The sequence below is a fragment of the Monodelphis domestica genome, chromosome X (assembly GCF_027887165.1).
Source record: "Monodelphis domestica isolate mMonDom1 chromosome X, mMonDom1.pri, whole genome shotgun sequence".
In the NCBI taxonomy this organism is placed as follows: Eukaryota; Metazoa; Chordata; class Mammalia; order Didelphimorphia; family Didelphidae; genus Monodelphis; species Monodelphis domestica.
The window spans coordinates 84,841,388-84,868,205 of record NC_077235.1 but is presented as its reverse complement, the minus strand read 5'-3'; the positions used below and the strand labels follow the sequence as shown (position 1 = coordinate 84,868,205).

The 26,818-nt window shown below is 37.6% G+C and overlaps 1 protein-coding gene and 1 long non-coding RNA gene across 2 annotated transcripts in view; one reads left to right on the top strand and one right to left on the bottom strand.

The window, feature by feature from the left end:
- The first annotated feature begins 1,377 nt into the window (after positions 1 to 1,377).
- The window catches only part of LOC103103815 (uncharacterized), a 49,636-nt gene continuing 24,195 nt past the window's right edge, over positions 1,378 to 26,818 (top strand). Inside the window, exon 1 of the long non-coding RNA XR_008914680.1 lies at positions 1,378 to 1,467. This is a non-coding gene — a long non-coding RNA (uncharacterized LOC103103815). The remainder of the gene's footprint in view (positions 1,468 to 26,818) is intronic.
- Positions 20,202 to 21,017, bottom strand: LOC100013638 (myotrophin-like). Its single transcript, XM_056809479.1, has one exon. It carries the CDS (start codon positions 20,785 to 20,787, stop codon positions 20,431 to 20,433), a length of 357 nt encoding a protein of 118 aa, XP_056665457.1. The 5' UTR covers positions 20,788 to 21,017; the 3' UTR covers positions 20,202 to 20,430.

Genomic DNA, 26,818 nt, shown 5'->3' with positions numbered 1-26,818 from the left:
AGCTGTCTACAGTTATAGATGTGTGCTAAACTTTCTTTAGCAGTCTACACCCCCTGATTTGCAATACCAGTTTGTCTTCACCTAGAGGAATCAGAAGTGGACCCGGACTGGACTGCACTGCTACAAAGTTATGTAGAAAATCCCACCTTGATTTCTCAAATCCTTAAGGCCAACTTGTACTTTTATTGTTTTGCCTGCTGGATCCACCATTATAGATGAGTTGTTGTTCTCCTCCTTTGGTGCTTGTAAGTCCAATAGTCTCCACCTCTTAAAAATTTGCAGAAAGAGTCCATAAAATCTCTAAAGGCAAACTACAGTGGTTCAAGCAGGAGGTTGAGTACCTGGACTTTAGACTAAGTTAGAACCCTTGGCGGTGGGCGCCCTCTTATAGAGATCATTAAACCCTTAGTTGTGTTGGCAAGGAAGGATATTTCTGAGCCCTTGATAGTCATCAATGAGCACAAGGACACTCTAGCAACTTTTTGAAAGCAGCCCTTTGCCATGCTCCTACCCTTGTCACCCCTGACTATAAGAAGACATTCTTGCTATTTATACTCAAAGGAGTGGCCTTTGGGGCCCTCACTCAGATCCTTGGCTCTAACCATAGGTTTTATATAGAGTATATAAAGCATAGAGTACTTTTCCATCTCATTGGACACAGTGGCTACAAGGTACAAGGCTACACCTTGCCTCCATGTCATAACTGCTAGAGTTGTCTTGATGTACAATATCAGTGACCTGGTCCTTGACAAACTGTTGACTGTTTACTGCCTCTGTGAGATTGATGCCTTACTCCTGTGCCACCAGATTCAGGCTTTCTCTAACCAGAAGTTGACATGATAAGAGGTAGCCCAATTTACAATTGATAATACATCTTTAAAAAGATGCAACTTGGGGGCAACTAGGTTGCTCAGTGGATAGAGATCCAGACCTAGAGACAGGAGGTCCTGGGTTCCAATCTGACCAGACAGATCCTAGCTGTGTGACCCTGGGCAAGTCATTATCTAGCCTTTACAGCCCTTTTGCCTTGGAGCAGATACTTAATATCTATTTTATTGTTGTTGTTGTTGTTGTTGTTTTTAAACCTTACCGTCTTTCTTAGAATCAGTTCTGATATCAGGTATAGAAGGGACACTTTGCCAACCTCGAAGTTTCATAAATGCCAGTCATTATTGTTATTTTTCTCTTCCCTCTTTCTCTTTCCAGTACTTTCCATCTGTCTACAGCCTCATTTCTCTAATCGTGTTGCCTAGGAGACGCTGCCAGGGTTCACAGCTCCTCTTGTGTCCTGGAAGGAGGAGGGGAAGTGATGGTGATGGTGGTGGTGGTGCTGATTGGTGGATGGATGAGTCACTGCAGTGCAGGCTGCTGCAGGACGCATGCTCTCAGGGGTGGGGGCAGAGAGGAGCCAGGAGCAGGAGAAAGAGGATGGGTGAGACAGTGCCCCTCTATGATACTTCGAAGCTGGTGAGTGAGAAGTCTGGGGGCTGGGGATCTATGGATCCCCTACTACCTCCCCTCCCCATCTCCTTTCCCACTTCTTTCTCTTACTTCTTCCTCTTTCCTTCCCTCATTCCTCTTCACCTCTTTTCCCCCTCTTCTCCTCCTTTCCCACCTTTTTCTCTTCCTTTCCCCTCCCCTTCTCCCCATTTTCCCTTTCCCCCTCCCTTTTCTTTCCTCATCTTTTCCTCTTCCCCTACATCCTCCTTTTTCTTTCACCTTCTCCCTCCTCACTCCTTTCTTTTCCCCTTTCCTTCTATTCCCATGCTTCCTGGAATTCTAAGTTTAATCAAGGCTACCTCCCACATGAAGCTTCTCTTTATCTTGGGTTGTCAAGGTGGTGAAGTGATTGGAATTAGGGGGGAGGTGGAGGTCAGGATCTTTTTAGAATTTTGGGAGCCCTTTCCAGCTTTAGGGTTCTACTCAGTGACCAGGAGGGTCTCTGGTGCTGTATGGGGGCTAGGGGTCAGGATCTGATGGAATCTTCTTGGGGACTCTCCTTCTGAAGGTCACTGCAGAGTTCCCAGTGGATCATTTCCTCAAAGAGCTCTTGGAGGTCAGGTGTATTACATGCTCTCCCCACATTTTCTGGGTACTTCAATTTGGTGATCCAGATAACTTTCTGGTAGGGACTCTCATTTGGAGAGCAACAGCCAGCAAGGTGACTAGAGTGGGAGGACCAAGTTAAGAACCCCAAGAATTTGAAACCCTCCTCCCTTCATCCCCTAACTAGATATTATTCTGATCTTGCAAAGGCTCTTACCATTCCTGAAAAGGGTGTGTGTGGGAGTGGACTTGGAGTAGGGAAGACCTAGGTTCCAGTCCTACTGCTTACTCAACCTATAGTTTTCCCACAGGACCCTAGATTCAGAGCAGGAATGGTGCTTGGAGAACATATAGTCCATCCCCCTTCCCAATTCCCATTTCTCAAATGAGCAGCTGAGGCCCAATCAGGCATTGCCAGCCAGACTCTGACTCCAGCTCAAGGTTCATTTCCTTCTACTGCAGCTGTTTCACTTAACATTCTGGATTCTAGTTTGGGCTTGGAATTCAGATGGTGGGTGAGAAGAATCAGTAGTAGTTGAAGAGAAAGATGATAAAAAAGTCCTTTCTGAGAAAGAAAGAAAGATAGAAAGAAAGAAAGAAAGAAAGAAAGAAAGAAAGAAAGAAAGAAAGAAAGAAAGAAAGAAAGAAGAAGGAAGGAAGGAAGGAAGGAAAGAAAGAAAGAAAGAAAGAAAGAAAGAAAGAAAGAAAGAAAGAAAGAAAGAAAGAAAGAAAGAAAGAAAGAAAGAAAGAAAGAAAGAAAGAAAGAAAGAAAGAAGGAAGGAAAGAAAGAAGGAAGGAAAGAAAGGAAGGAAGGAGGAAGGAAGCGAAGGGGAGAGAGGAAGGAAGAGATAAAAAGGAAAGGAAGGAAGGAAGGAAGAAAAAGTAAGGAAAGGCAGAAGGAAAGAAAGGAAGGAAGGAAGGAAGAAAGGAAAGAAAGAAAGAAAGAAAGGAAGGAAGGAAGGAAGGAAGGAAGGAAGGAAGGAAGGAAGGAAGGAAGAGAAGGGGAGAGAGGAAGGAAGAGATAAAAAAGGGAAAGGAAGGAAGGAAGGAAGAAAAAGTAAGGAAAGGCAGAAGGAAAGAAAGGAAGGAAGGAAGAAAGAAAGAAAGAAAGAAAGAAAGAAAGAAAGAAAGAAAGAAAGAAAGAAAGAAAGAAAGAAAGAAAGAAAGAAAGAAAGAAAGAAAGAAAGAAAGAAAGAAAGAAAGAAAGAAAGAAAGAAAGAAAGGAGGAAGGAAAGAAAGAAAGGAGGAAGGAAAGAAAGAAGGAAAAAAAGAAAGGAAGGAAGGAAGGAAGGAAGAGAAGGGGAGAGAGGAAGGAAGAGATAAAAAAGGAAAGGAAGGAAGAAAAAGTAAAGAAAGGCAGAAGGAAAGAAAGAGAGAGAAAGAAAGAAATAAAGGAAAAAAGAAAGAAAGAAAAATAAAATGAGAGAGAGGGAGAAAAAAAGGAAAGAAGGAAAGAAAAGAAGGAAGGAAAGAATGAAGAGGGCAAAAGGAAGGAAGGAAGGAAGCAAAGAGGACAATTTCTTTTCTAGTGTGCTGTGTTCAATCTCAGTCTTCACTTTAGCTGTGGGAGGGTTGACATACTTTTAGTACAAAAACCATGAGCAAAGCAGAATTTCAGTAGCTCAAAAGACTCGTGAGATCCAAAAATCTAGAGACATTTCCATCCCAAATGTACATACAGGGTATTTTTGCCTGATCTGTGATAGAACCTTCCAAGTTCATATCCTTCTGTTCAGCCAATCAGACACACTGTACATCGATGCTGATATAGTGATGTCATTTTAGTCCTCTTCGAAAACAAAGAACACCCAACAGAAACTCCCTCCACCCAAGGAAAGTCAGTCATTTGGCCAGAATATATCTTCTGAATATATGAGCTGCCTAAGATGCTGAGCCGTAATGCACTCACTATACTACGTCTCCAATCACAAACAGGCAAATTGACCGGAGCCTTGGTCTTTGCAGATTAGGGTTACTCTGTCATCATGCTAATGAAGTCATATCACTATAGAACATATTTTCTAGAAATATCTAAACCAATACTAGTTGTTATCTCAGTTCAGGTTTAATTTGTTAGGAGAAAGGAATCAATTTTCAGTCTCTATTACTTTTAAGAACTCAAAAAAATCTTTCAGCCTTTACCAAACAATTTGTTTTAATTGGAGGTTCTTATGGTCTTAAATTATCTTTGTTATCAGCATTAATGACTTTGGGAAAAAGACATCTATCTCTTTCATGGAGGTGAATTCACTGCCTGTGAAATGTAGAAGACTTTTTGGTGCCTATTTAAGAGTATTCAATAGATTGCAATGATGGCACATTCTAGATATGGTCCCCTTATTACTGTCACTTTTGGGAGTACAAGATTGATGTTCAATTTGCATAGGATCATGTGGCTAAATCTGGGCATAAAAACACACTCTGGCAGCTTATACAACACCTGTTATGTGTCAGGCACCATGCTAGTCACTTTTCAAATGTCATCTCATTTGATCCTCACAACTATACGGGGATGTAGGTACTGATATTATCTCCATTTTATAGTTCAGAGAACTGAGGCAAAAGGTAAGCCCAAGGTCACACAGCTAGGTAGTTGGCGAGCCCAAATTTGACTCTAGGTCTAAAGCTTTCTCCACTGAGCCACCTACCTGCTGCAAACAATAGACCTATCAGAAGTAGAATGAGAACACATGTCTCCTTCCAGAGGGTGTAAAGTTATTAAATGAATCACATAAGCTCAAAATATTGCCAAGTGTTCTAGAAATAGGTATGTGTCTATTTTCGAGGACTCAAGGATGGATATCAATTCTTAGTACCAAGGATATTTTAGATCCCATTCAAGATCTCATTTTAGATCCTGTTTAAACTTTCAAGAACAATTATTTGTCTTGTTTCTCAGATAAGGACTCTCCCAAACAAATTCTTTTTTGAAAAAGATTTTGCTGATGTCTTTGGTTCTTTTACATCATGACAGCTTTGCCCAGTGTCTCTTCCTCATCCCTTCACAGAGAGATTTATGACAAATGGCATATAAGAGTAGGCTTTGAATGTCTTTTTTTGTTTTATTGTTGTTACTAACAATTCCAGGACTATTTTATTTTTTTCTTTGAAAATTTTATTTAATTAGTCAATTTAGAATATTTTTCTTGCTTACAAGAATCATGTTCTTTCCCTCCCCTCTCCCTACCCCCTCCCATAGCCAACATGCAATTCCACTGGGTTTTACATGTGGTCTTGATCAAAACCTATTTCCATATTGTAGGTATGTGCACTAGGGATCATTTAGAGTCTACATCCCCACTCTTATCCCCTCAACCCATGTGATCAAACTGTTGTTTTTCTTCTGTGTTTCTACTCCCACAGTTTTTCCTCTGAATGTGAATAGTGTTCTTTCTCATAAATCCCTCTGAATTGTTCAGGATCACTGCATTGCCACTAATGGAGAAGTCCATTACATTCAATTGTGCCACAGTGTATCCATCTCTGTGTACAATGTTCTCCTGGTTCTGCTCCTCTTACTCTGCATCATTTCCTGGAGGTCTTTCCAATTTACATGGAATTCCTTTGGGCACAATAGTATTCCATCACCAACAGATACCACAATGTGTTCAGCCATTCCCCAATTGAAGGGCATCCCCTCATTTTCCAATTTTTTTGCCACCATAAAGAGAGCAGCTATGAATATTCTTGTACAAGTCTTTTTCCTTATGATCTCTTTGGGGTACAAACCCAGCAGTGCTATGGCTGGATCAAAGGGCAGGCAGTCTTTTAGTGCCCTTTGGGCATAGTTCCAAATTGCCCTCCAGAATGGTTGGATCAATTCACAACTCCACTAGCAGTGCATTAATACCAGGACAATTTGAAATAACAGAGGGAGGGGAGGGGAGTGAGCATTTATGTTTTGGTCCCATTTTTTATTGAAAAAGGTTCTAGTGTGTCTCCATTGTATAGGATGTTTACTATCAGATACTTTTATGATGTTTTTAAAAAAGCTCCCTGTATGACTACTCTGTAGGGTTTTTGGAATTCGTGAGTGTTGTACTTTGTCAAAAGATTTTTCTGCTTCTAGTTTGGGATGTTTTCATTTTGACTATGATTCACTCTTTTGAGTGTTTTCTTAGTGTTAGGCCATCCTTGAATCCATTACATAAATGCAACTTGGTCATAATGAATGATTTGTTGGGTGATTAGCTTGGGTGTCTGTTCAACAGGATTTCATTTTAAATTTTTGAATCAATTTTCATGAATGATATCAGAATGTAGTTCTTGTGCATTCTATCCTTCCATGAGTTAGGTATTGGGATTCTATGTGTCTCATAAAAGGATTCTGGTAGGGTGCTTTTTTCTTCTTGTTTTTTTTTGTGAGAATAATTTAGGTACTAGTTATTCTTCTAAACACTTGATAGAATTCTCCTGTTGAATCCAAGACCAGGAGTTCTCCACACATACTTTGGTAGTTCCTTTTTAGTCAATTCTATTTATTTCTCTGAGATTGAGTTATTTTAAATCCCTGTTTGATCTCTTTTAGTTTGGTATTTGATATTTTTGAAAGCATTCCTCTTTTCTTTTGTGTTCTCTCTTGTTTTTTGTTTTTAGCATATAAGTGTATATGATAGGTTCTGATTATTCTTTGCATTTCTTCTGGTTTTGTTATGATTTCACTTTGCTCATTTGTTATCTCATTACTTTGATTTGCTTCCTTTCTAATCAGATTGGTCAGTCAGTTCATCAGCATATATTAGTAATTGGGGAGTATTTGAAGTGTATGGAGTGTTTGGGGAGCACTTTGGTGAGAGGGTTTGCTGTGCTCTTTGGTGTTTGCCTTTCCCCCAGTTCTCACCTTTAGCTCCAAGAACTTCTAGCAATACAGCAGCCACACACTAGTAAGAGTCTCAACAGGTGAGCTAAACCAGATTGAGGATAACCCAGTATTAGTGAATTAGAGGGACTGAGTACTTCAGGCTTGTGAAGACTTCTCCTAGCAGAATGGGTGAATAAAAACAATTTGTTCCAGCAGCCACAAAGGCAGATGAAGCTTTGAAGCCCTTGGAGTTTGGTCAGATATTGAAGATGCTTTCCCAAGCCATCACCAGGCATCTTGACTTTTGTGATGCCACTGAACTTTGATGACTCTAAAAGAGAGGGCAAGGCTGACAACTTTAAGCAACTCTTGGCTCATTTAAATCCAATTCATGCGCAAAGTCAAGACATCAATCTCCTGATGTCATTGATCCTCTTCCAAATGAAGGACAAACAGCAAGTATTTATTAAGTGCCTACTGTTTTCCAGACCCCATGTTAGCTTCTGGGGATGTGAAAAAATGGCATTCCTTACCCTAAATGAGCTTACAATCCAATGGGAGAAAAACAGACTAAAAAGGAGGCAAAATAGAAGAAAGGAAACTGAAAAGCTGGGGTTGTGGGGGAGGGGCTGGGGAAGTGGGTACGTATACATATACAAGGAGTGCAAGCTGGTGGGAAATGGAGATATGGTTGGCCTGGGAGTCTTCATTAAATGGAGGAGTTTTTGCTCTACCCTACCACTCAGAGGAGTAGAGAGAAGGCAATGAGTATCAAAGCTGATAACATCACTGGATGATGAGGTTTTCTGGAGGCACTGTGGCATTTATTTCCAAGGAATCCAAGATGGAGGAAAATTTAAATAGTCTTTTCAAAAAACCAACTTTTAGTTATTGAATTTATAGAGACTGGTTGGTTTTGGTTTGTTACCAATTTATTTCTTTCTCCTTTTATTTCTAATATCTCCTCTATTGTGCTTATTTTGTTATGTTGACTTTTTAATTTTCTAATTTCACATTTAGTTCACTAATCTTTGTGTGCATATGTGTGTGTGTGTGTGTGTGTGTTTGTAGGGTTATGATTTCCCCCTGAGGACTGCTTTAGCTGCATCTCAGCAATTCCAGTATGTTGTTTAATCATTATAATTTTTTCTACATTATTATTACTGGTTTCTATGGTCTGTTCTTTGGCCTAATTGTTATTTCGTATTTTGTTGTTGTCTCGATGTAGATTTGTGTTGTGGTCCCTGAATAGAGAACAGCTTTCTCTTTTATTATGATGTGAAAAGGATATTTTAAAATTATTTTTGCTTTTGTATATTTGTTTGCAATTTCTCTATGCCTTAAAATATGGTAAATTCTTTTAAAAGTTCCATGTGGTGCCAACAAATACATTTGTAATCTCATTTACCACGGGTCCTTTAGCTCTAGTTTCTCCAGCAATATGATCAGTTTTCTGTTGTCTTATGTTTATCTTTCTATTGGACTTATCCAAAACTGAGAAAGGGACATTGAAATGCCCTGTCCTTATTGTATTACTCTCTGTATTTTCTTGTAGCTCTGTTCATTTTTTCTTTATAATTTGGACACTAAGGGATTTGGGACATATAAGCTTAATATTCATATTTGTTTATTATCTTTAATTTCCTTTTGGCATAATGTAATTTTGTCTATATTTTTATGTTTCTATATTTTTTTACTTGTCTGATAGTATGATTACAACTTTTTGGATTCACTTGAAACAGTAAATTTTTCTTCTAGCCTCTCATTTTTATTCTGTGTATGCCTCTGTTTTTAAAGTGTATTTCTTATAAATATCAGATTGTGGGCTTTTACTGCCTTATTCAAATGATGCTTTTTTATTTGATTGGCCTGATTAATCCATTCACATTTAACGTGAAGATAATTTAGTTTATAGTTTTCTCCTATTGTCTTTAATATTGATGTAACTTGAGCCCCCAAACCCACTGGTATGAGGATCTTTCCTCAGTTGTGGAGTGTTCCACACTTTTTTGAGGGTTGGAATGGAGATAGTGAAAGTCTGTCCAGGCTCTTCAAGTTCTTCAGTTTCTTCTGGCTTCCAGCTTCTAGAGGGAAGATGGATGATGTCAACCCCTCTTCAAGTTGCTGAAGGGAGAATAAGACTGAGAAGATTTGAGAGGAACTGGCACTTTCTATCTTGTCCCTATCCCCAGCTGGCCACCCTGGAGGCTTTGAGGAACTTCCCCTTGAGTGAGATCCAGGGCTTTCTGCCTTTGCCGGGCTATTTCTCTCCCAATCGGAGAACTCTTTCACTCTATATTATCAGGCATACATTCTCCTACGTATGCTTTCTCTCGTTTCTGTTTTTTGTTCTTTGACTTGACTGAATGGGTTTTTTGCTAACAGCTGTGTCTATTCATTGTATAACTCACTTCCAGTGAGAAAGAGGTCAAGCCCTAGACATAAGAGTTCAAGATCTTCTTTTCCCCATTAAAGAAACAGTAATCAGAAGTTTAGCTGAATCTGAAAATCCCTTCCTCAAGACATGGTTTAACTGTTAATATTAAGGGGGCAGATGATTATGCTTCTAGCTAGATACTTGTTCATTTTGAGTGATGGCCGCTGGCCAGTTCCCTCCTGCTTCTCCTCCTGGCAGGAATGAAAATCTCCTTTGAGAATGGTATTGGTAGGGAGAGCTAAAGATGTCTGTCTGTTTTGTCTCTCTTTAAACCACCAGAATCCCCTATGAACAGGTGGGGGATGTTGTTGGAGGAGGGGCGGTGCAGGAGATGATCTTGCTTTGCTGGATTTTGTTCATTTAAATTTTTTCCCTCTTCTGCTGTGTCTCTTCAGTTACTTTAGCTTAAGCATTTTTAAGGTGGCCCTGTTCCCACTGGCTCTTATCCCTTCTCCCTCCTGATTTTGGAACTTGATTTCTTGCTTTTATCTGGTTATTTTCGTGTTCCCCTCTTTTTTCTTCTCAATTATGTAGTCCAGTAGAATCCTCCTCATCCCCCAGTTAGTCAGTCAACATTTATTAATCACAGTGTTAAAGTCCCATGGATACAAAACGATTTCTGCTCTCAAGCATTTCACAGTTAAGTAGGGAAGACAACAAGCAGACCTATAAGACTAAGTTATAGACAGGATTGATAAGAAACGTTAACAGAGAGAAGGCACTAGAATTAAGAGGGTTTCGGAAAGGCTTCCTGTAGGAGGTGGAATTTTAGTTGTGACTTAAAGGAAGTGGGGGGGGGCTCAGTAGTGGGAGAGCATTCCAGCTATGGGGGACAGTCAGAGAAAATGCCCACAGTGGAAAGACACAGTGTCTCGTCTGTGACAGAGCAAAGAAACCAATGGTACTGGACCAAAGAGTATCTGGTGGGAAGTAAAACTCTCTTGACTGGCTCTTTTTCTGGTTCAAGTTCTCATTCCTGTTAAATCCAGAGGGTGAAGCTCACAGTTCCATGACCTGAACCAGGAAGGAAGATACTTAGTCAATCTAATGAGGAAGACAATGGTGTCTCAAAGCTGCTTTAATGTGCATTTCACTATTAGTTTAGAGCATTTTTCATATACCTATTAGTAGGTTGGATTTCTTCCTCTGACAACTGCCTATTTGCATATTATTTGACCATTCTTTGAACTGGAGAATAGCTCTTATTCTCATTAATTTGATTCACTTACCAGTATTAAAAATGAGACCTTTGAGAGTCTTTAACTGAGGGTCTCAGTTAAAGGTCTCATTTTTAATGCAGGCAAGTCTGCTGCAAAGGTACAGAGCCCCACCCCAATTTTCTGCTTCTCTACTAATTTCAGCTGCATTGGTTTTATTTGTGCAAAACCTCAATTTTATGTGATAAAAACTGTCCATTTCACTTCCTGTGAGCCTCTCTAGCTGCTGTCTGATCAGGAAGTCTTCCCTCTTCATATAGATGAGGTAATTTTGACCTCATTCCTCTAATTTTTTTATATTTATACCCTTTACTTGTATGAAAAATTGATTTGATGCATACTTGTTATATAGTATGCAATGTTGCTCTACCCATAGTTTCTGTTACACTGTTTCACAGTTTTCTCTGAAGTTTTTTTCTGAAGTCTTCGGGTGTCTAACATGCTAGCTTACTTTGTGGATTTGTTTCTGTATTATGCGCCTAATTGATTCCACTGATCAATCTCTCTAATTCTTACCCAGTAGCAAATTGTTTTGACAATTATGGATTTGCAATATTGTTTGAGATCAGGTGCTGCTAGAGTTTCTTCCTTTGTTTCCCCATTAATTCTCTTGATATTAATTTCCCATATGAATTTTGTTATTGTTTTTCTAGCTGTATAAAATAATCCTTTGGATGTTTGATGTTTGATATGTGCTGAACAAACAAATTAATTTAAGGAGTGCTGTCATTTTTATTATAATTCTTTGGCCTACCCAAGCTTTAATTATTTTGATCTATTGTTATTTTTATAAAGATTATTTTATAATTGTGTCCACATGGTTCTTGTATGTTTTGGCAGGTAGATCATCCAGTATTTAGTTTCTATTTAACTTAAATTCTCATTTCAGAGACCTTTTTTAATGTTGATTTTCTGCAATTGTGAAAATGTTATGCCCTAATTAAATACATGGTCATTTAATTTTTTGGAAATAATATTTTATTTTTCCCAATTATATGTACAAACACTTTTTAACATGCATTTTTTGAAAATTTTGAGACCCAAATTCTCTCCCTCCCTCCTCTCCCTGCTCCCTGAGAGAGTAAGCACTTTGATATAGGTTATATATGTACCATCATGCAAAATGAATTTCTTCATTAGTCATGTTGTAGAAGAAGACACATATCAAACAAAACCCACAAGGATAATAATTAGCAGACTTTAATCTGCATTCAGACCCCATCAGTTCTTTCTCTGGAGGGGAATAGCAATTTGCATCATAAGGCCTGTCTTGATCATCATATTTCTGAGCATAGCTGTCATTTACAACTCATACTACTGTTACTGGGTATGTTTTGGTTCTGTTCATTTCACTTTATACCAATTCATGGAAGTCATTCCAGATTTTTCTGAGAGCATCCTGCTCATCATTTTTTATAACACAATAGTGTTCCATCACAATCATATTCCCCAATTTGTTCAGGCATTCCTCAATGGATAGGGATCCCCTCAGTTTCTAATTCTTTGCCACAACAAAAAAAGTTGCTGTGAATATTCCTGTTCATAAAGGTCTTTTTTCCTTTTTTGTTTTTTATCTCTTTGGGATATGAACTTAGAAATGGTATTGCTGAAGGGTAAGCAGTTTAGTAGTCCTTTGGGCATAGTTTCAAACTGTTCTCTTGAATGGTTAAATCAGCTCAGAATTCCATTAGCACTGCATTAGTATCTATATTTTCCCACATCCCCTTCCACAGTTGTTATTTTCCTTTTATGTCACAATATCCAATTTGATATATGTGAGATGGCATCTTAGAGTTATTTTAATTTGAAATTCTTTAATCAATAGTGGTTTTGAGCATTTTTTCTTATAACTGTAGATAACTTTGATTACTTTCTCTGAAAATTGCCTGTTCATATCCTTTGACCATTTATCAATCAGGAAATGACTTATATTCTTATATGTTTGCAGAAATAAGGCACATATTAGATAAACTTGCTGTAATTTTTTCACAGTTATGATTACTGTGTTCCCCTCCATCCTATTTTCTACTCCCTCTGTTCTTTCACCCTATTCATCTTCAAAAATGTTTTGCTTCTAACCACCAACTCCTCCAATCTGCCCTTCCTATCACTTCCTCTCTTTTCTTATCCCCTTCCCCTCCTATTTTCTTGAATGGTAAGACAGATTTCTATACTCAATTGAGTATGTATATTATTCCGTCTTTAAGCCAATTCTGATGAGAGTAAGGTTCAAGCACCCACCCACATCTTCCATATTCTCCTCCACCGTAAAAATTCTTTCACTCCTCTTTTACAAGATAATTTACCCAATTCTAGCTCTCCCTTCTCCTTCTTCCGATGCATTCTCCTTTCTCACTTCTTAATTTCCTTATTTTTAGATATCCCATCATATTCAACTCACACCTGTGCCCTCTGTCTATGTATACTGCTTATAATTGTCCAAATAATGATAAAGTTCTTAGAAGTTATAAGTATCACCTTCCCATGTAAGAATGTAAATGCTTTAACCTTATTGGATCTCTTATGAGTTCTTTTTCTTATTTACCTTTTTATGTTTCTCTTAAGTTTTGTATTTGAAAGTCAAATAGAAAATTAATTTTCTATTGAACTCTGTTTTTTTTTAATCAGGAATGATTAAAAATCCTATATTTCATGGAACTAGGCTCAAAGATGCACAAAATTATGTATAACCTTTGACCCAGCAACACCACTACTGGGTCTGTATCCCAAAGACATCAGAGATAAGGTAAAGGGAATACCTATACCAAAATATTTTAGCAGCTCTTTTTTTGTAGTGGCAAGGAATTGGAAACTGAGGAGGTGTTCATTGCTTGGAAAATGGGTAAACAAATTGTGATATATAGTTGTAATGGATTACTATTGCAACATAAGGAACAATGAACAGGATGAAGTTAGAAAACCCTGGAAAGATTTATATAAACTGATGCAAAGTGAAGTGAGCAGAACCAGGAGAACAATGTATACAGTAACAGAAATATTATACTTGATCAACTGTGAAGAACTAAACCATTATCAGCAAAGCATGTGTCCAAGGTAACCACAAGACACTCATGAGGAAAACGCTCTCCATGGCCAAAGAAGAAAATGTTGGAGTCTGAATGCAGATCAAAGCATGCCATCTTCCACTATATTTCCTTCTTGAGAGTTTTTGGTATGTGTAATGTATCTTCTATTATGATGTGCAATATGGAAATATGTATTATATGAAAGTATGATGACAATTGCTCACAACTGGGTGGGGGGAGTAGGAATGGAGAAAATCCGAATTCTAAAATGTCAAAAAAAATTGTCAAAAATGGTTTCTACATGTAACTGAAAAATTTTAAATGGGGGGGGGGGGTGTCTATATTTGATTGAATATACATTTTTACCTGAAGAATTATACTCAGCTTTGCTAGGTATATGATTCTTGGTTATAATCTTAGCCTCTCTGCCCTCTGGAATATTATATCCTAAGTCCTCCAGTCCTTTAATGTAGAAGGTACTGAATTTTATGTTATCCTAACTGAGGATCCATTATATATGAACTGTTTCATTTCTTGTTATATTTTCTTCTTGAGCTGGGAGCTCTGGAATTTGGTTATAATATTCCTGGGAGTTTTCATTATGAAGTATCTTTCAGAAAGTAATTGGTGGATTCTTTCAAGTTCTAGACTATCAGGGCAATTTCCCTTGATAATTCTTGAAATGTGATGTCTAGAATCTTTCAATCATGGTTTTCAAAGTAGTCCAATAATTATTAAATTATCTCTCCCAGATCTATATCTGAGGTCAGTTCTTTCAATGACATATTTCACATTTTTTCTATTTCTTAATCCTTTTAATTTTGTTTTATTATTTCTTGATGTCTCATGGAGTAATTAGCTTACATTTGCCCAATTTTAATTTTTAAGAAATTGTCTTCTTCAATGAATTTTTATATATCTTTTTTTCCATTTGGCCAATTCTACCTTTTAAATAGTTCTCTTAAGTGGATTTTGTTCCTCTTTTACCATTTGTCCTATTCTGTACTTAACATGTTATTTTCTTTAGCTTTTTTGTGCCTCCTTTACCAACCTGTCGATCCTTTTTCATGATTTTCTTGTGTCATTCTCATTTTCTTTACCAGTTTTTCCTCTACCTTTCTTATTTGATTTTTAAAATCTGATTTGAGATCTTCCAGGAATTATTTTTGGACCTGACACCAATTAACATTTTTCTTTGAGGTACTAGATGTAGCAGTTTTGCCTTGGATATCTTCTGAGTTTGTGTTTTGATCTTCCCTTTCACCATAATGATTTTCTGTGATCAGTTTCTTTTGTTGTTTGCTTGATTTCCCAGCCTATTTCTTGATTTTTATCTTTAAAAGGTAGTAAAGTTGGGTTGTATTTATGATGTGGAGGGGACACTGTCCCAAGCTTCAGGATTTTTATGTAGTTGCTTTCAGAGCTAGTTCTAGGGATCTGTAAGTTTTCAATTCTTCTAAGGTGGTATGATCTAAGTGTGTTTACTACTCTTCCAGCATGTGCTCTAGTCTTTGAGTGACCATAAGCACTCTTTTATTCTCTGGAATTATAGCCAGGGTCCTAGCTCACTCCCCCATCACCACATATGCTGGTATGTTAGTGCTCCTCCTCACCCTGAAACTGTGACCAGGAGTGCAACCTGCATATGGATAATACCCCAGAGTCCTGCACTGAATGTAAGCAAAGGTATCCCTATAATGGCCTGCTGACCAGTTGTCCAACCCCTTGTTATCTGTGGACTGAGAGTTCTGGAAGCTTATTGCTGCTGATTCAGCTTCCCCCAAGATCTGATTTATCGAGGTGGGGTTTGACCTGGTGCACTAGTCTGTGCTCCGGTATGCAAAAAATTGTTCATCTTGTCCTTTTGGGGGTTCTGTTGTTCCATAATTCAGTTTGAGATACTATTTTGAAGTTGTTTGAAAGGTAATTTGGGGGAGTTCAGGTAGTCCCTGCTTTTTGTCTACCATCTTGGTCAATTTTTTAAAAGTTTCATGCATGGCTGAGAAATATATATACACCTTTCTATTCCTAATTAATAGTCTACAGGGGTCTATCATATCTAACTGATTTACAGATCTATGGTTATCTTTATCTAGGTCACACAGGGAGTTAATTGAGATCCCTCATTATTATAGCTTTATTGTCAATTTTCTTCAGTAAATTATTTATCTATTCCCTTAAGAAAAATTTAGATGTTTGGTGCATTTGGTGTATATGTTCACTTAATTATCTATGGGGTTTTTTATTGTTGTTCAGTCATTTCAGTCGTATGCAACACTTTGTGACCCCATTGGGTGTTTTTCCCAAAGATACTATAATGGTTTGCCATTTCCTTCTCAGGTTGATTTTATAGATGAGGAAATTGAGGCAAACAGGGTTAAATGCCTTGCCCAGAGGGTCATAGCTAGTAAGTATCTGAGTCCATATTTGAACTGGGGTCTTCCTGACTCCAGGCCTCAGTGCTCTATCCACTGTGCTTGGTGGTAATTTTTAGGAAAATATAATTTCCCTGAATATCTCATTCAATTAGTTCTCCTTTTTCCTTTTCCTTAGTCTGAAATCATGATTTCTACCCCTGCCCTTTTTTACTTTTGCTGAAGCCTAATGGATTCTGCTCCATCCCCTTATTTTAACTCTGCATATTTTTTCTGTTTCGTGTGTTTTTTGTAAACAACATATTATTGAGTCTAATCCATTCTGAAATCCTCTCTCTTTTTATGCACTACTTCATCCTATTCCTAATATTGCTAGCTATGTATTTCCTTCCATCCTACTCTCTTTTTAATTCCTGTCCCCTCTTTAAGTCTGATTTTTAAAAACCCTTGCCTTCTGTCTTACAATCAAAACCGTGTATTCGTTCAAAGGCAGAAGAGTGGTAAGGACTAGATATTTGGGGTTAAGTGGCTTGCTCAGGGTCACACAACTAGGAAGTGTCTGAGGTCAAATTTGAACCCAGGACCTCCCATATCCAGACCCTGCTTTCTATCCACTGAGCCAGCTAGCTGCCCCTCTGCTTTGCTTTTAGCTAATATAACCTTGTGCTTGAGGTCAGCAAGGTAACACAGTGAATAGAATGCTGGACCTGAAGTTAGGAAGACTCATCTTTGTGAATACACTATGACCTCAGATACTTTCCGTATTACCCTAGGCAAGTCACTTAACCTTGTTTGCTTGTTTCCTCATCTGTAAAATGAGCTGGAGAAGGAAATAGCAAACCACTTCAATGTAATTTTGAAGAAAATCCCAACTGGGGTCATGAAGAGTCAGACACAACTGAAAAAAAACTGAACAACAAGCCCTGCCCACTCTATAATCCCTCCTCCCTCTCCCAGTTAAGGAGGGTACAGTGTAGTTCTATACTTGAAAGTGGGTGCATACATACTTCTTTCTACAGCTAATTCAGCTCAGTTCAGCGACGTTCCAGTATTGCCTGCTCCCTGTCCTCTCTATTGTACATACCGCTTCTAACCCTAACCTTTAATATGTGAGTTAATTTTCTCCATTCTTCCACTTCCTTCCCTTCTCTTCTAGTGAATTCTTCTTCCCAACACGTTCGTTCGTTCTTCTTTGCATACTTTTCTGCATACCAAACATAGTAGAATCACATCCAGACCCTCTGTACCTCCAAGACCTCTGGCAATAACAGATTTCTGAATTACAGGTATCATCCCACATAAATGAAGGTAAACAACTTAAACTTCTTTCATCCTTTATAATTTCTCTCATTTTTTTGTAGCACAATTCAAGTTTCTTCCATTTGTTCTTGCAACACAAAACTTAAACACAGTATTATTTAGCATTCTGATGTTTAGGAACTAGGATAATAGGAGAAACCTAACTGTCAAAAGAATTACATTGTGGAAAAAGGAACTCAGATGTATCAAAATGCACAAAAGCACCAGTTCTTTAAATTTTTATTTTATTACTGTTTAGAAAGATATGGTTGTTCCTCCATTTACAAAATAGAATTAGGACAGTTTCCTTTATTTACTTATTTAGCATGCAAAACACTGCAATTGCTTATGTGGGAGTGCACTCTCACCAGCTTCTTCTAATACACTCATGCGGACAATATGGTAGCAGCTCAATTTAGGATTCAAATGGATAACAAAGTAGAGGAGGCAGAGGATGTAAAACTCAGTATTTATAGGTCTTTAAATCTAGCCAGTTTGGTGAAAACAATAATGAATGAATGGCCTACTTGTCAGCAGCTTCCACATATTCTATCTACCTGTCCTTTGTGCACAACTAGAATTTAGGAAAGTGTGCTGTGCATAGAAGAACTATATGGGTATGTAAAGGAAAAGAGGGATGGGGACTGTCTGAATTTCCAAGTCCGCAGCAATCTGTCTAGGTGTGGCGGGTGTAATTTGACACTTCACTGATGTGCTGGTGTGAGGCAAAAGTAAGCCACCTGTACGTTTTTACTTGAGACCAGAAAAGGAAATGAAAGAACAGAAAACTCAAGAAAATGCAAGACACCTTTCTGAGATGCTTAATTTTACTTTAAGAAGACAAAAATGTTAATTTGACCTTTTGCTGATGCATGTAGTGCAAAAAAAAAGATGGTTTTAGCTTTTATTTACCCCAAAATATTAATGTTAAATTGTTGTCAATTCCTCTGCCAAAGAAGTTCAGATATACATTATAAATAATGAGGTTAGTTAAGAAGTAAAAGTAAAAAGAATCCCCAAACCATCTCTGTTGGTCAGTAGAATTTATTCTACAACACTGTGTTGTCTTAGCAAGGGAGCTCTTCATGATGATGGAGCTTGCTTACGAGATGGTACAGGGGAAGGTGGAAAGGCAAAATTGCCTTTACTGAATGACAAGAAACAGGATAACTTGTACAGAGCATCAGATAGTTTTATATAGCACAATGACTGGGTAAATCAGAAGGCCTGGGAAAGAGTACAATGCACGCTGTACTGCAATAGTCAACTACAATGAAACACTTTGAAAGGTAAAGGGGAAACTCTGTAAAGGTGAAGTTCTAAGCCTTTAAATAGAATTATGGTAATAGAACCCAAACCCACACACACTGTACTACTTTAGCAGAACTAAAATGGACTGAGTGCCCTACAATTTAATAGAGGCATCACCATTTTAGTTCAGTGATGTAGGCCAGTAAATATAAAAAGGTTGTATTAAGATGGAAAAATTATCCAAATATATTTGTCATTTTAAAACAATTATTCAGTAATACGCTTCTCAGAATAAGAGAAAGCATGGGTTGGACTGGGTGTGGAAGTAGGAAGGGGGTGGAATTACTTAGGGAGGAGAGGAAGGAACATTGAATTTAAAAAAACCCACTACACTTAATCAATCAAGCAACTGTTTAGTATGATTTGGTATTGGCCAGGCTGGTTGTTCTTAGTAATAATTTAATTCTCTGGAAGGATGCTGCACTATGTATAAAAATCTTTATTAAATTGCTCCCATCCCACAATCTGAATTGTGGTACATTCAAAATCTGTGTAAATTGGATGAAAAAAAATCTAACATTTATTAGTAAATTATACTTATCTGGATGTTTCTGTTTAGTGCACAGTTCTGATCTTTGTCATTATTTAAATGAAAGATATTAAAATTAGATATCCATTTTATTTTGCCATAATGCTCATGAAACAAATATGTAATGTGTCCAATATTTTTTTCAAGTCATAAAAAAACACTGTAATTGAGTACTTATTTCTAAATGTACAGAATCATTTTTAAAGTGTATCATACTCTTTGTGACACATGATTTTAAAATAGGAAACTACAATGTGGGTTGCCACATGTCCAGCAAAAACTTAGAGATATTTGGTAACAAATTATGTTTGAGGAGACTGGATCAAATCAAATTTACCCAAATCTTAAGCCCCACCCTAGCATGGTACAATAAGTAATCAACATCCAATGTAGGGAAGGGGAAGGGGTTTAAATTATGTTCCTTGATTCTTCAAATAAAATTGATTTCAAAGAAAAATTCCAAGTAAAAATAAGTAGAAGAAAACCTTCAGCTACCAGGAAACTTGTTTTCTTTTGGTATAATACTAACAAACTTATGGCTATACTACTTTTAAATCCCTGCTCACTGCTAGAAGAGTTTGAAAGTGTTTCATACATAATACACATTTCTCAAACTGGAGGAGAAAATGAATATATTGGAATGCTATTTCTCCTCAGCCCCTCAAATCAAAGCTTTTATAAATAAGACTGGTCAGTTTTATTTAAGGACACATGAAACCCACATGGCAAGGGAAGAGAAATTCAAAGTCCAGTCATCCAGCTACTTAGGGGTGTGCCCCTCCTCATCTGAATCAAAGTTACTGAGCAAAGAAAGATTTGGTCACCAACCATAGGCAACACTCTTAACCAGGCCAGGAAATCCCCATTACAGTGCAATCTTAAGGCAGAGGGCTAAAGCTAATTGCTCATCTCAGCACCCTAAGTTTACAACATAGGAGCCACCACTGCTTCCACAGTTAGGGCGACAAAATATATAGAAGTAGGCCTTTATATAATCAGACCTTTCGACACAATCTAATTAATAGAACTAGTTAGGGAGCTGCACAGGTTGAATGTTAAACAGTATATTTTGTTTTTGCCCCTCCACAGGGCAGGAGCTGAATTTTATTAGAAATTATATATATATATATATATATATATATAATAAAAATTTTATTAGAAACATGAGAGTGACATGATCAGGAATCCCAATAAAGTCCTGATCATACAGATTTACTCTCTAAAAATAGTTTTTTCTGGTAGTCTGATTTATTATGAATTTCTCTCTCCCCTCCCCTCTCTTAAAGTATTTAGCTGAAGAAGCTGGCAGATAGAGAGTGACAGACAGACAGGCAGCAGTGTGAGGTCACGGGAGAGGCATTCTTCCATATGGATCAGTCCATCCAGCCATCACTGAAGAAGAGCTTTGATTGCCTGGTTGTCAGTGGCTTCAAAGGCAGTTGGTCCATCTGGGCCTTTCACAGTTTTATCAGCACCCTTTGATAGAAGCAGTTTCACACAGGAAACGTGACCTTCATATACTGCAGACAGAAGAGGGGTGATATGATGTTTATCTGGAGCATTAGTATCAGCTCCTTTCAGTAGCAGAAATTCCAGGATTTCAAGCTGCCCACAATCTGCTGCATAAGGAAGAGGCTTCCTACCACCTTCTAGTGTCCGGGTGACATCTTCACCCTTGGCCACATAGTCTTTCACCTCATCCAGGTCTCCATTTTTCAAAGCCCACATGAATTCCTTGTCGCACATCACTGCAGCGCGGCTGGCCGGATGGAGAGAGGGAAAGAAGGCGGCGGGCGAGGCTGAGGGAAGGAGGGCGAGAAACGAAGGCAGCGGCGTTGGGAGGGGAGCGGAGAGCGGCCACAGGAAGCCCGGGCAGAGAGTGGCACAGGAGGGCTGTTGGCCAAGGCAGTCGGACAAAACGGCAGTGGGAGCCGGGAGGAGTAAAGTTCTCTCAGAGCTGGGGGCCTGGCCACACGGAATCCCAATTTCTCTCATTTTTATGATTCTTGAGTTCTATGTTTTCTATATCACATTTTCACTTTAGCTCTGGTCTTCCCATCAGAAATGCTTGAAAGTTATCTATTTCATTACAGATCCCCTTTCCCTCTCCTGGAGGATTGTCTACTTGGTTTTTCCGGGTAAGCTATTGTTGGCTGTAAGCCTAGAGCATTTATCTATTGGAATACCATAGTCCTTTAAAGCTGTGTGATCGTGATTGTGGCTTCTCAGTACTTGAATTCTTTCTTTCTGTTTCATGAAATATTTTCTCCCTGACCTGGGACATCTATATTTTGGCTATAATATTCCTGGAAGCTTTCATTTTAGGGTTTCTTTCGGGAGATACCTGATGGGTTCTTTCTGTTTCTATTTTTCCCTCTGGTTCTAAAAGATATGGACAGTTTTCTTCTATGATTTCATGAAATATGATGTCTATGCTCTTTTTTTGCTCATGGCTTTCAGGTAGTCTAATGCGTCTTAAATTATCTCTCCGTGGGGGCAGCTGGGTTGCTCAGTGGATTGAGAGCCAAGCCTACAGATGGGAAGTCCTAGGTTCAAACCTTGTCTCAGACACTTCCTAGTTGTGTGATCCTGGGCAAGTCACTTGACCCCCATTGCCTAGTCCTTACCACTCTTCTGCCTTGGAACCAATATACAGTATTGATTCCAAGACAGAAGGTAAGGCTTTAAAAATTTATCTCTCCTTAATTTACTTTCCAGGCCAGTTGTTTTTTCTATGAGATGTTTCACAGTTTTCCATATTTGTTCATATTTTTCCACATTTGTTTTCCATATTTGTTCAGATTTTTAAATTTTGTTTTTATTATTATTTCTTGATATCATTAATGAGTTCCATTTGACCAATTTTGACTTTTAAGGAGTAATTTTTCCAGTAAGATTTTGGACATATTTTTCAAGCTATTAATTTTCTTTTCCTATCATTTGATTTTTCAAATATCTTTTACTCTTTAAAAACTTTTTCTAGAAATTCTTATTGACTTTGTGTCCCAGCTACATTTTTCTTTAAGGCTTTGCTTGTTGATGTTTTTAAGTCATTATCTTCTGAATTTCTGTTTTGAGCCTCATCATCACCATAAAAGTTCTTTATGGTCAGTTAGTTTTTCTTTTGTTTGCTCATTCTTCCAGCATCCTTTATGACTTTGAACTTAATGTTAAGACTGAGCTCCATGCACTTCAATAGAGGGTATAGGAGGGGAATGTCTATTCTGAGCTTCTGTCCTATTCTATCCTCTTGCTGCTTTCATATCTTTGATGAGATCTGAGACAAGACCTACTAATCTGAATTCTGTAAATCTGATATGTCACAATAAGAAAGGACAAGTAGCAACCATGAGAGAGTGTGTTGCTGAATACATGAAAAAACACCTTATGGTCACCCTGTAATTTCCCCCACATGCATGATAGTTATTTAGGCCACAGCCCTTCCAATGATCTTTCCAAAGAATCACAAAATCTCAGAGTTGGAATGGACCTCAGAAGCCATCAATTTTTCCACAGAGGGACAAGAATCCCTTCTCAAAAATCTCCCAAAGAGGGGGAACCTAATGACTTGCAAGAGGGTCCATTCTATTTCAGCACAGCTGAAAAAGAAAGTTTTTTTCTTTATGTCAAGACTAAAACTGTCCCTCTATAATTTTCACCCATTTTTCCTAGCTGTGCAATTTGAGGCAAGCTATCAGATTGAATTTTAATCCTCCACCCTTCATGTACTTAAAGACAACTATCCAGTCCCCCTTAAATTCCCTCTCATCAAGTTTAAATATTCCCAGTTCCTCTCACCATCATCATTGCTGACTTATGGACAAGCTTCAGCTTCTCCATATCTTTATAATAAAAATAAATTTTATCTTTAGATAAAATTTACTAAGGGACATCTTGGTGGCTCAGTGTATTGAGAGATAGGCCCAGAGATGGGAGATCCTGGGTTTAAATCTGTCCTTAGACACTTCCTGGCTGTGTGATCTTGGACAAGTCACTCAACCCCCATTGTCTAGACCTTACTGCTCTTCTGCCTTAGAACCAATACACAATACTGATTCTAAGATGAAAGGTAAAGATTTTTACAGTCTATATGTTCCTTGACTAGGGCAAGTAATATATATGTCCCTCATTTGGAAAGGATGGATCTCTTAATACAGTTTAGTATGATATTACCTTTTGGGGTAATAAGCTCTCACTTGTGGCTCCTAGTAGCTGCTAGCATGTGGCAACAGCCACACCCCAGGCAACTGCTTCGACAGGCCAGCTAAACCTTGTGAGGGTAGCCATCTGGTCGTCGTGGACCCCTGGTGAACTAGGACTTTGCTCACCCAGCATGTGAAGACTGCTTCTGCTGAACAGACAGAAGAAACCAATAAGAAGGTTCAATGGCTGAGATGGCGACACAGCAAGGCACTGTGGAGTGCTTAGGGCGTGTTGGAGCACAAAAGACAACATGGCCATCCAATGCAGCTGAGGAAGTCTCCAGCTGTAACGACTTTTCGTGCCACTGGACCCAGGCTTCCAATGCCGAGAAAGTGGGACTGTCCCTGTACATCAACTTTTCCACTTAAATCTTCATACACAAGTGTCTTTGTGCACAAAAACACACAAAGACAATAGTCATCCTCGGTTACCGAGAGACTACTACTACTACCTTTTGGGGATTTCTATGTTGCTTGCAAATGGTTAAAAGTTCTCTGTGCTCAGTCCAGAGATGGAAAGAAGATTATAATATAGGTAAGAAAGTTTAAAGGGGATCTTTTGCTAGCACTGGTTGCAGCTGGCACTGACAATTCTATTGCTCAAGGTTAATTTTTAACATGTAATTGGGAAATATTTGATGACATGGATTTTTTTCATTTGAATAAGTTTATTTAGGCAATTTAGAACATTATTCCTTGGTTACAATAATCAAATTATTTCCCTCCTTCCCCTCTACCCACTCTTCCCACAGCCAACACAAATTTCATTGGGTATTACATGTGGATGACATGGATTTTTAAAATATTTTGAAACAAAAATAAATTCATTTTAATAGAAAAAATAAATGGTTTAAAGCTCCCTTTTATAGGAATCATTTATTTATCCACATTCGTGTGACCTGCCTTTTTAAAATTTTTATTCTTTTTTATGCTTCAAAACTGTTTAAATTATATATATGTACACACACACACACACACACATACATTTGTTGATCACCTTAAAATTCCCAAGGTATCTTTCTCCCCCTTCTTCCTCTCCCTGCACAAGAGAAGGCATCACTTGACCAAAAAATGTATAAACTGTCTTTCATGCTTCTATTTAGCAGTTCTTTCTATGGCATTACACATTCGTGCATTATTCTTCAAATAGTAGTTCTGTAGTTGTATAATGTTCTTTTGGTTCTACTAATTTCAAGTTTCATAATTTCATTCAGGTATCTCCATGTTTTTAAAATTAACCTGCTCATCATTTCTTATGTTCCATCACAATCATATTCCACAGCTTGTTCAGTCATTCCCCAATTGATTACCATCTCCTCAAATTCCCAGTTCTTTGCTACCACAAAGAGACCTGATATAAATATTTTAGCACAAATAAGTTATTTTCCTTTTTCTCTGATCTCCTTAGGAAACCAATCCAACAGTGGCATTGCTAGGTTGAAGGTACACACAGTTTTATAACTTTCTGGGCATAATTCCAGATTGCTCTCCAAAATGGTTGGATCATTTCACAGTTCCATCAACAGTGTATTGGTGTTTCCATTTTTCCACATCCCTTCCAACATTTATCGTTTTCTCCTATCATTTTAGCCAGTCTGATAGGTGTGAAATGATATCTCAGAGTTGTTTTGATTTGCATGTCTCTGATCCGCAATGATTTAGAGCATTTTTACGTATGTCTATATATGGATTTGATTTCTTCATTTAAAAACTGTCTGTTCATATCTTTTGACCATTTATCAATTAAAATTCTCTATATAGTTTAGATATAAGACCTATCCAAGAAATTGCCTGTTTCCCTAATTTTTGCTTTCCTTCTAATCTTATCTATTTTGTTTCCTTTGTACAAAGGAAATTTCAATTTAATGTAATCAAAATTATTCATTTTATGTCTATCTCTTGTTATCCATAAATTCCTCTTCTAGTCATAAATCTAATAGGTAATATGTTCCCAGCTCTTCTAATTTGCTTTTATGGTATCTCCCTTTATGCCTAGGTCATGTATCCATTTTAATCTTACCTTAGTAAGTGGTATAAGATATTGGTCTATATCTAGTTTCTGCCAAACTGATTTCCAATTTTCCCAACAATTTTTACTAAATGGTGAATTTTTATCCCCAAACTTGGATCTATGCTTTTATCAAATACAAGGTTGCTATAATCTTTTACTGTTGTTTGTTGTAAATCTATTCTGTTCCAATGATCTACCTTTCTATTTCTTAGCCAGTACCAGATTTGGTATTTTCTACTTTTTTGAAACTGATTTCTGGGAACCAACTATATAACTATTCACTTATGCCCAGTACATTTCACTTTATTTTATTTGGCCTACCTATCATTCTAGCCTATTGGGATACTTTCGGAACCTGATTCATGAACTTGCTTTCCATCTTACCTTAGTGTTAGCCACAAACTTGGCAAGCATTCCTTCTCTACCTAGATTGCTGAAGGCTGTGGAATCTCATGATCAGGCCGTGTTCTTCAGATGACACCACTTCTGTACACAAAAATGAGGAATGAGAGGAGTTGAGAGTTCTTAGCCTTCCTTTAATAGCCACCAATCAGGATTGCTTTTCAATTTTTAGGGCAGCTCTCAGTAATTTGCTCTCAGGAAGACAGACTTCTATTCATCCTGGTGTGGGACTCAGTAGAGATTTCATACCCCAAACTTTGTCTCTCAAAATTTTATGTGCCACTCATTCAAATAGTTTTAAATCTACCTAATAATATTTGTCTCCTATCATATCTCATCTACAAGTGTCATGAGAGAATTTTGTTATATGCTTTACTAACATCTAAGCTTCTTTTTGGTCTTCCAGTCACCTTAGTCAGTCAGTAAATGAAATGAGGCTGGTCTCACATGATCTGCTTTCCCCCCCCTTTTGATATGTTTTTACTTATTTCATTAACTATTTCCCAATTATAATTAATGTAAATTTTTTATATTAATTCTTAAGACTTTTGAGTTCCAAATCTCCACCTCTTGAGAAAGTAAGCAATATAATAATGATTATAAATGTGAAGTTATGCAGAACATATTTCTATTAGTCATGATGCAAAAGAAAACACATTTAAAAAGACCAGAAGAAAAATAAAGGAGGTTAGAAAATCTGCTCCGAGAACTCATCTTCCACTCTCTGGAGGTGACTAGCATTTTTTCTGACAGGGTCTTTAGGAATAGTCTTAAATCGTTGTATTGCTGAGAATAAACAAGTCTTTCTCAGTTATCTTCATTACAATATTGCTGTTACTCTCTACATTGTTCTGGTACTGCTCGTCTCACTTTGCATTCATTCATATAAGTATTTTGTAAAAAATAGAAGGTTTTTCTAAAAGTATCCTGAGAGTCAGTTCTTATAGCCCAATCACAATTGGGAAGATGAAATGAAATAACATTTATAAAGCACCTGGTACACAGTAGCTATTTAATAAATGTTTATTTCATTCATGAACTATCGGTTTAGCAAGCTGCTAAATTTCTAAATGTTTTTCTGTCCCACATTTCAGTGGAGAACAATAATAAAATTTCCACTAGTACCCCTCCTAACATCTTTGAGTTTTTGCTCGGGAGTATG

Excerpts from the sequence above, each read along its gene's own strand:
- LOC100013638 (XM_056809479.1), bottom strand. The coding sequence starts at position 20,787 with ATGTGCGACAAGGAATTCATGTGGGCTTTGAAAAATGGAGACCTGGAT.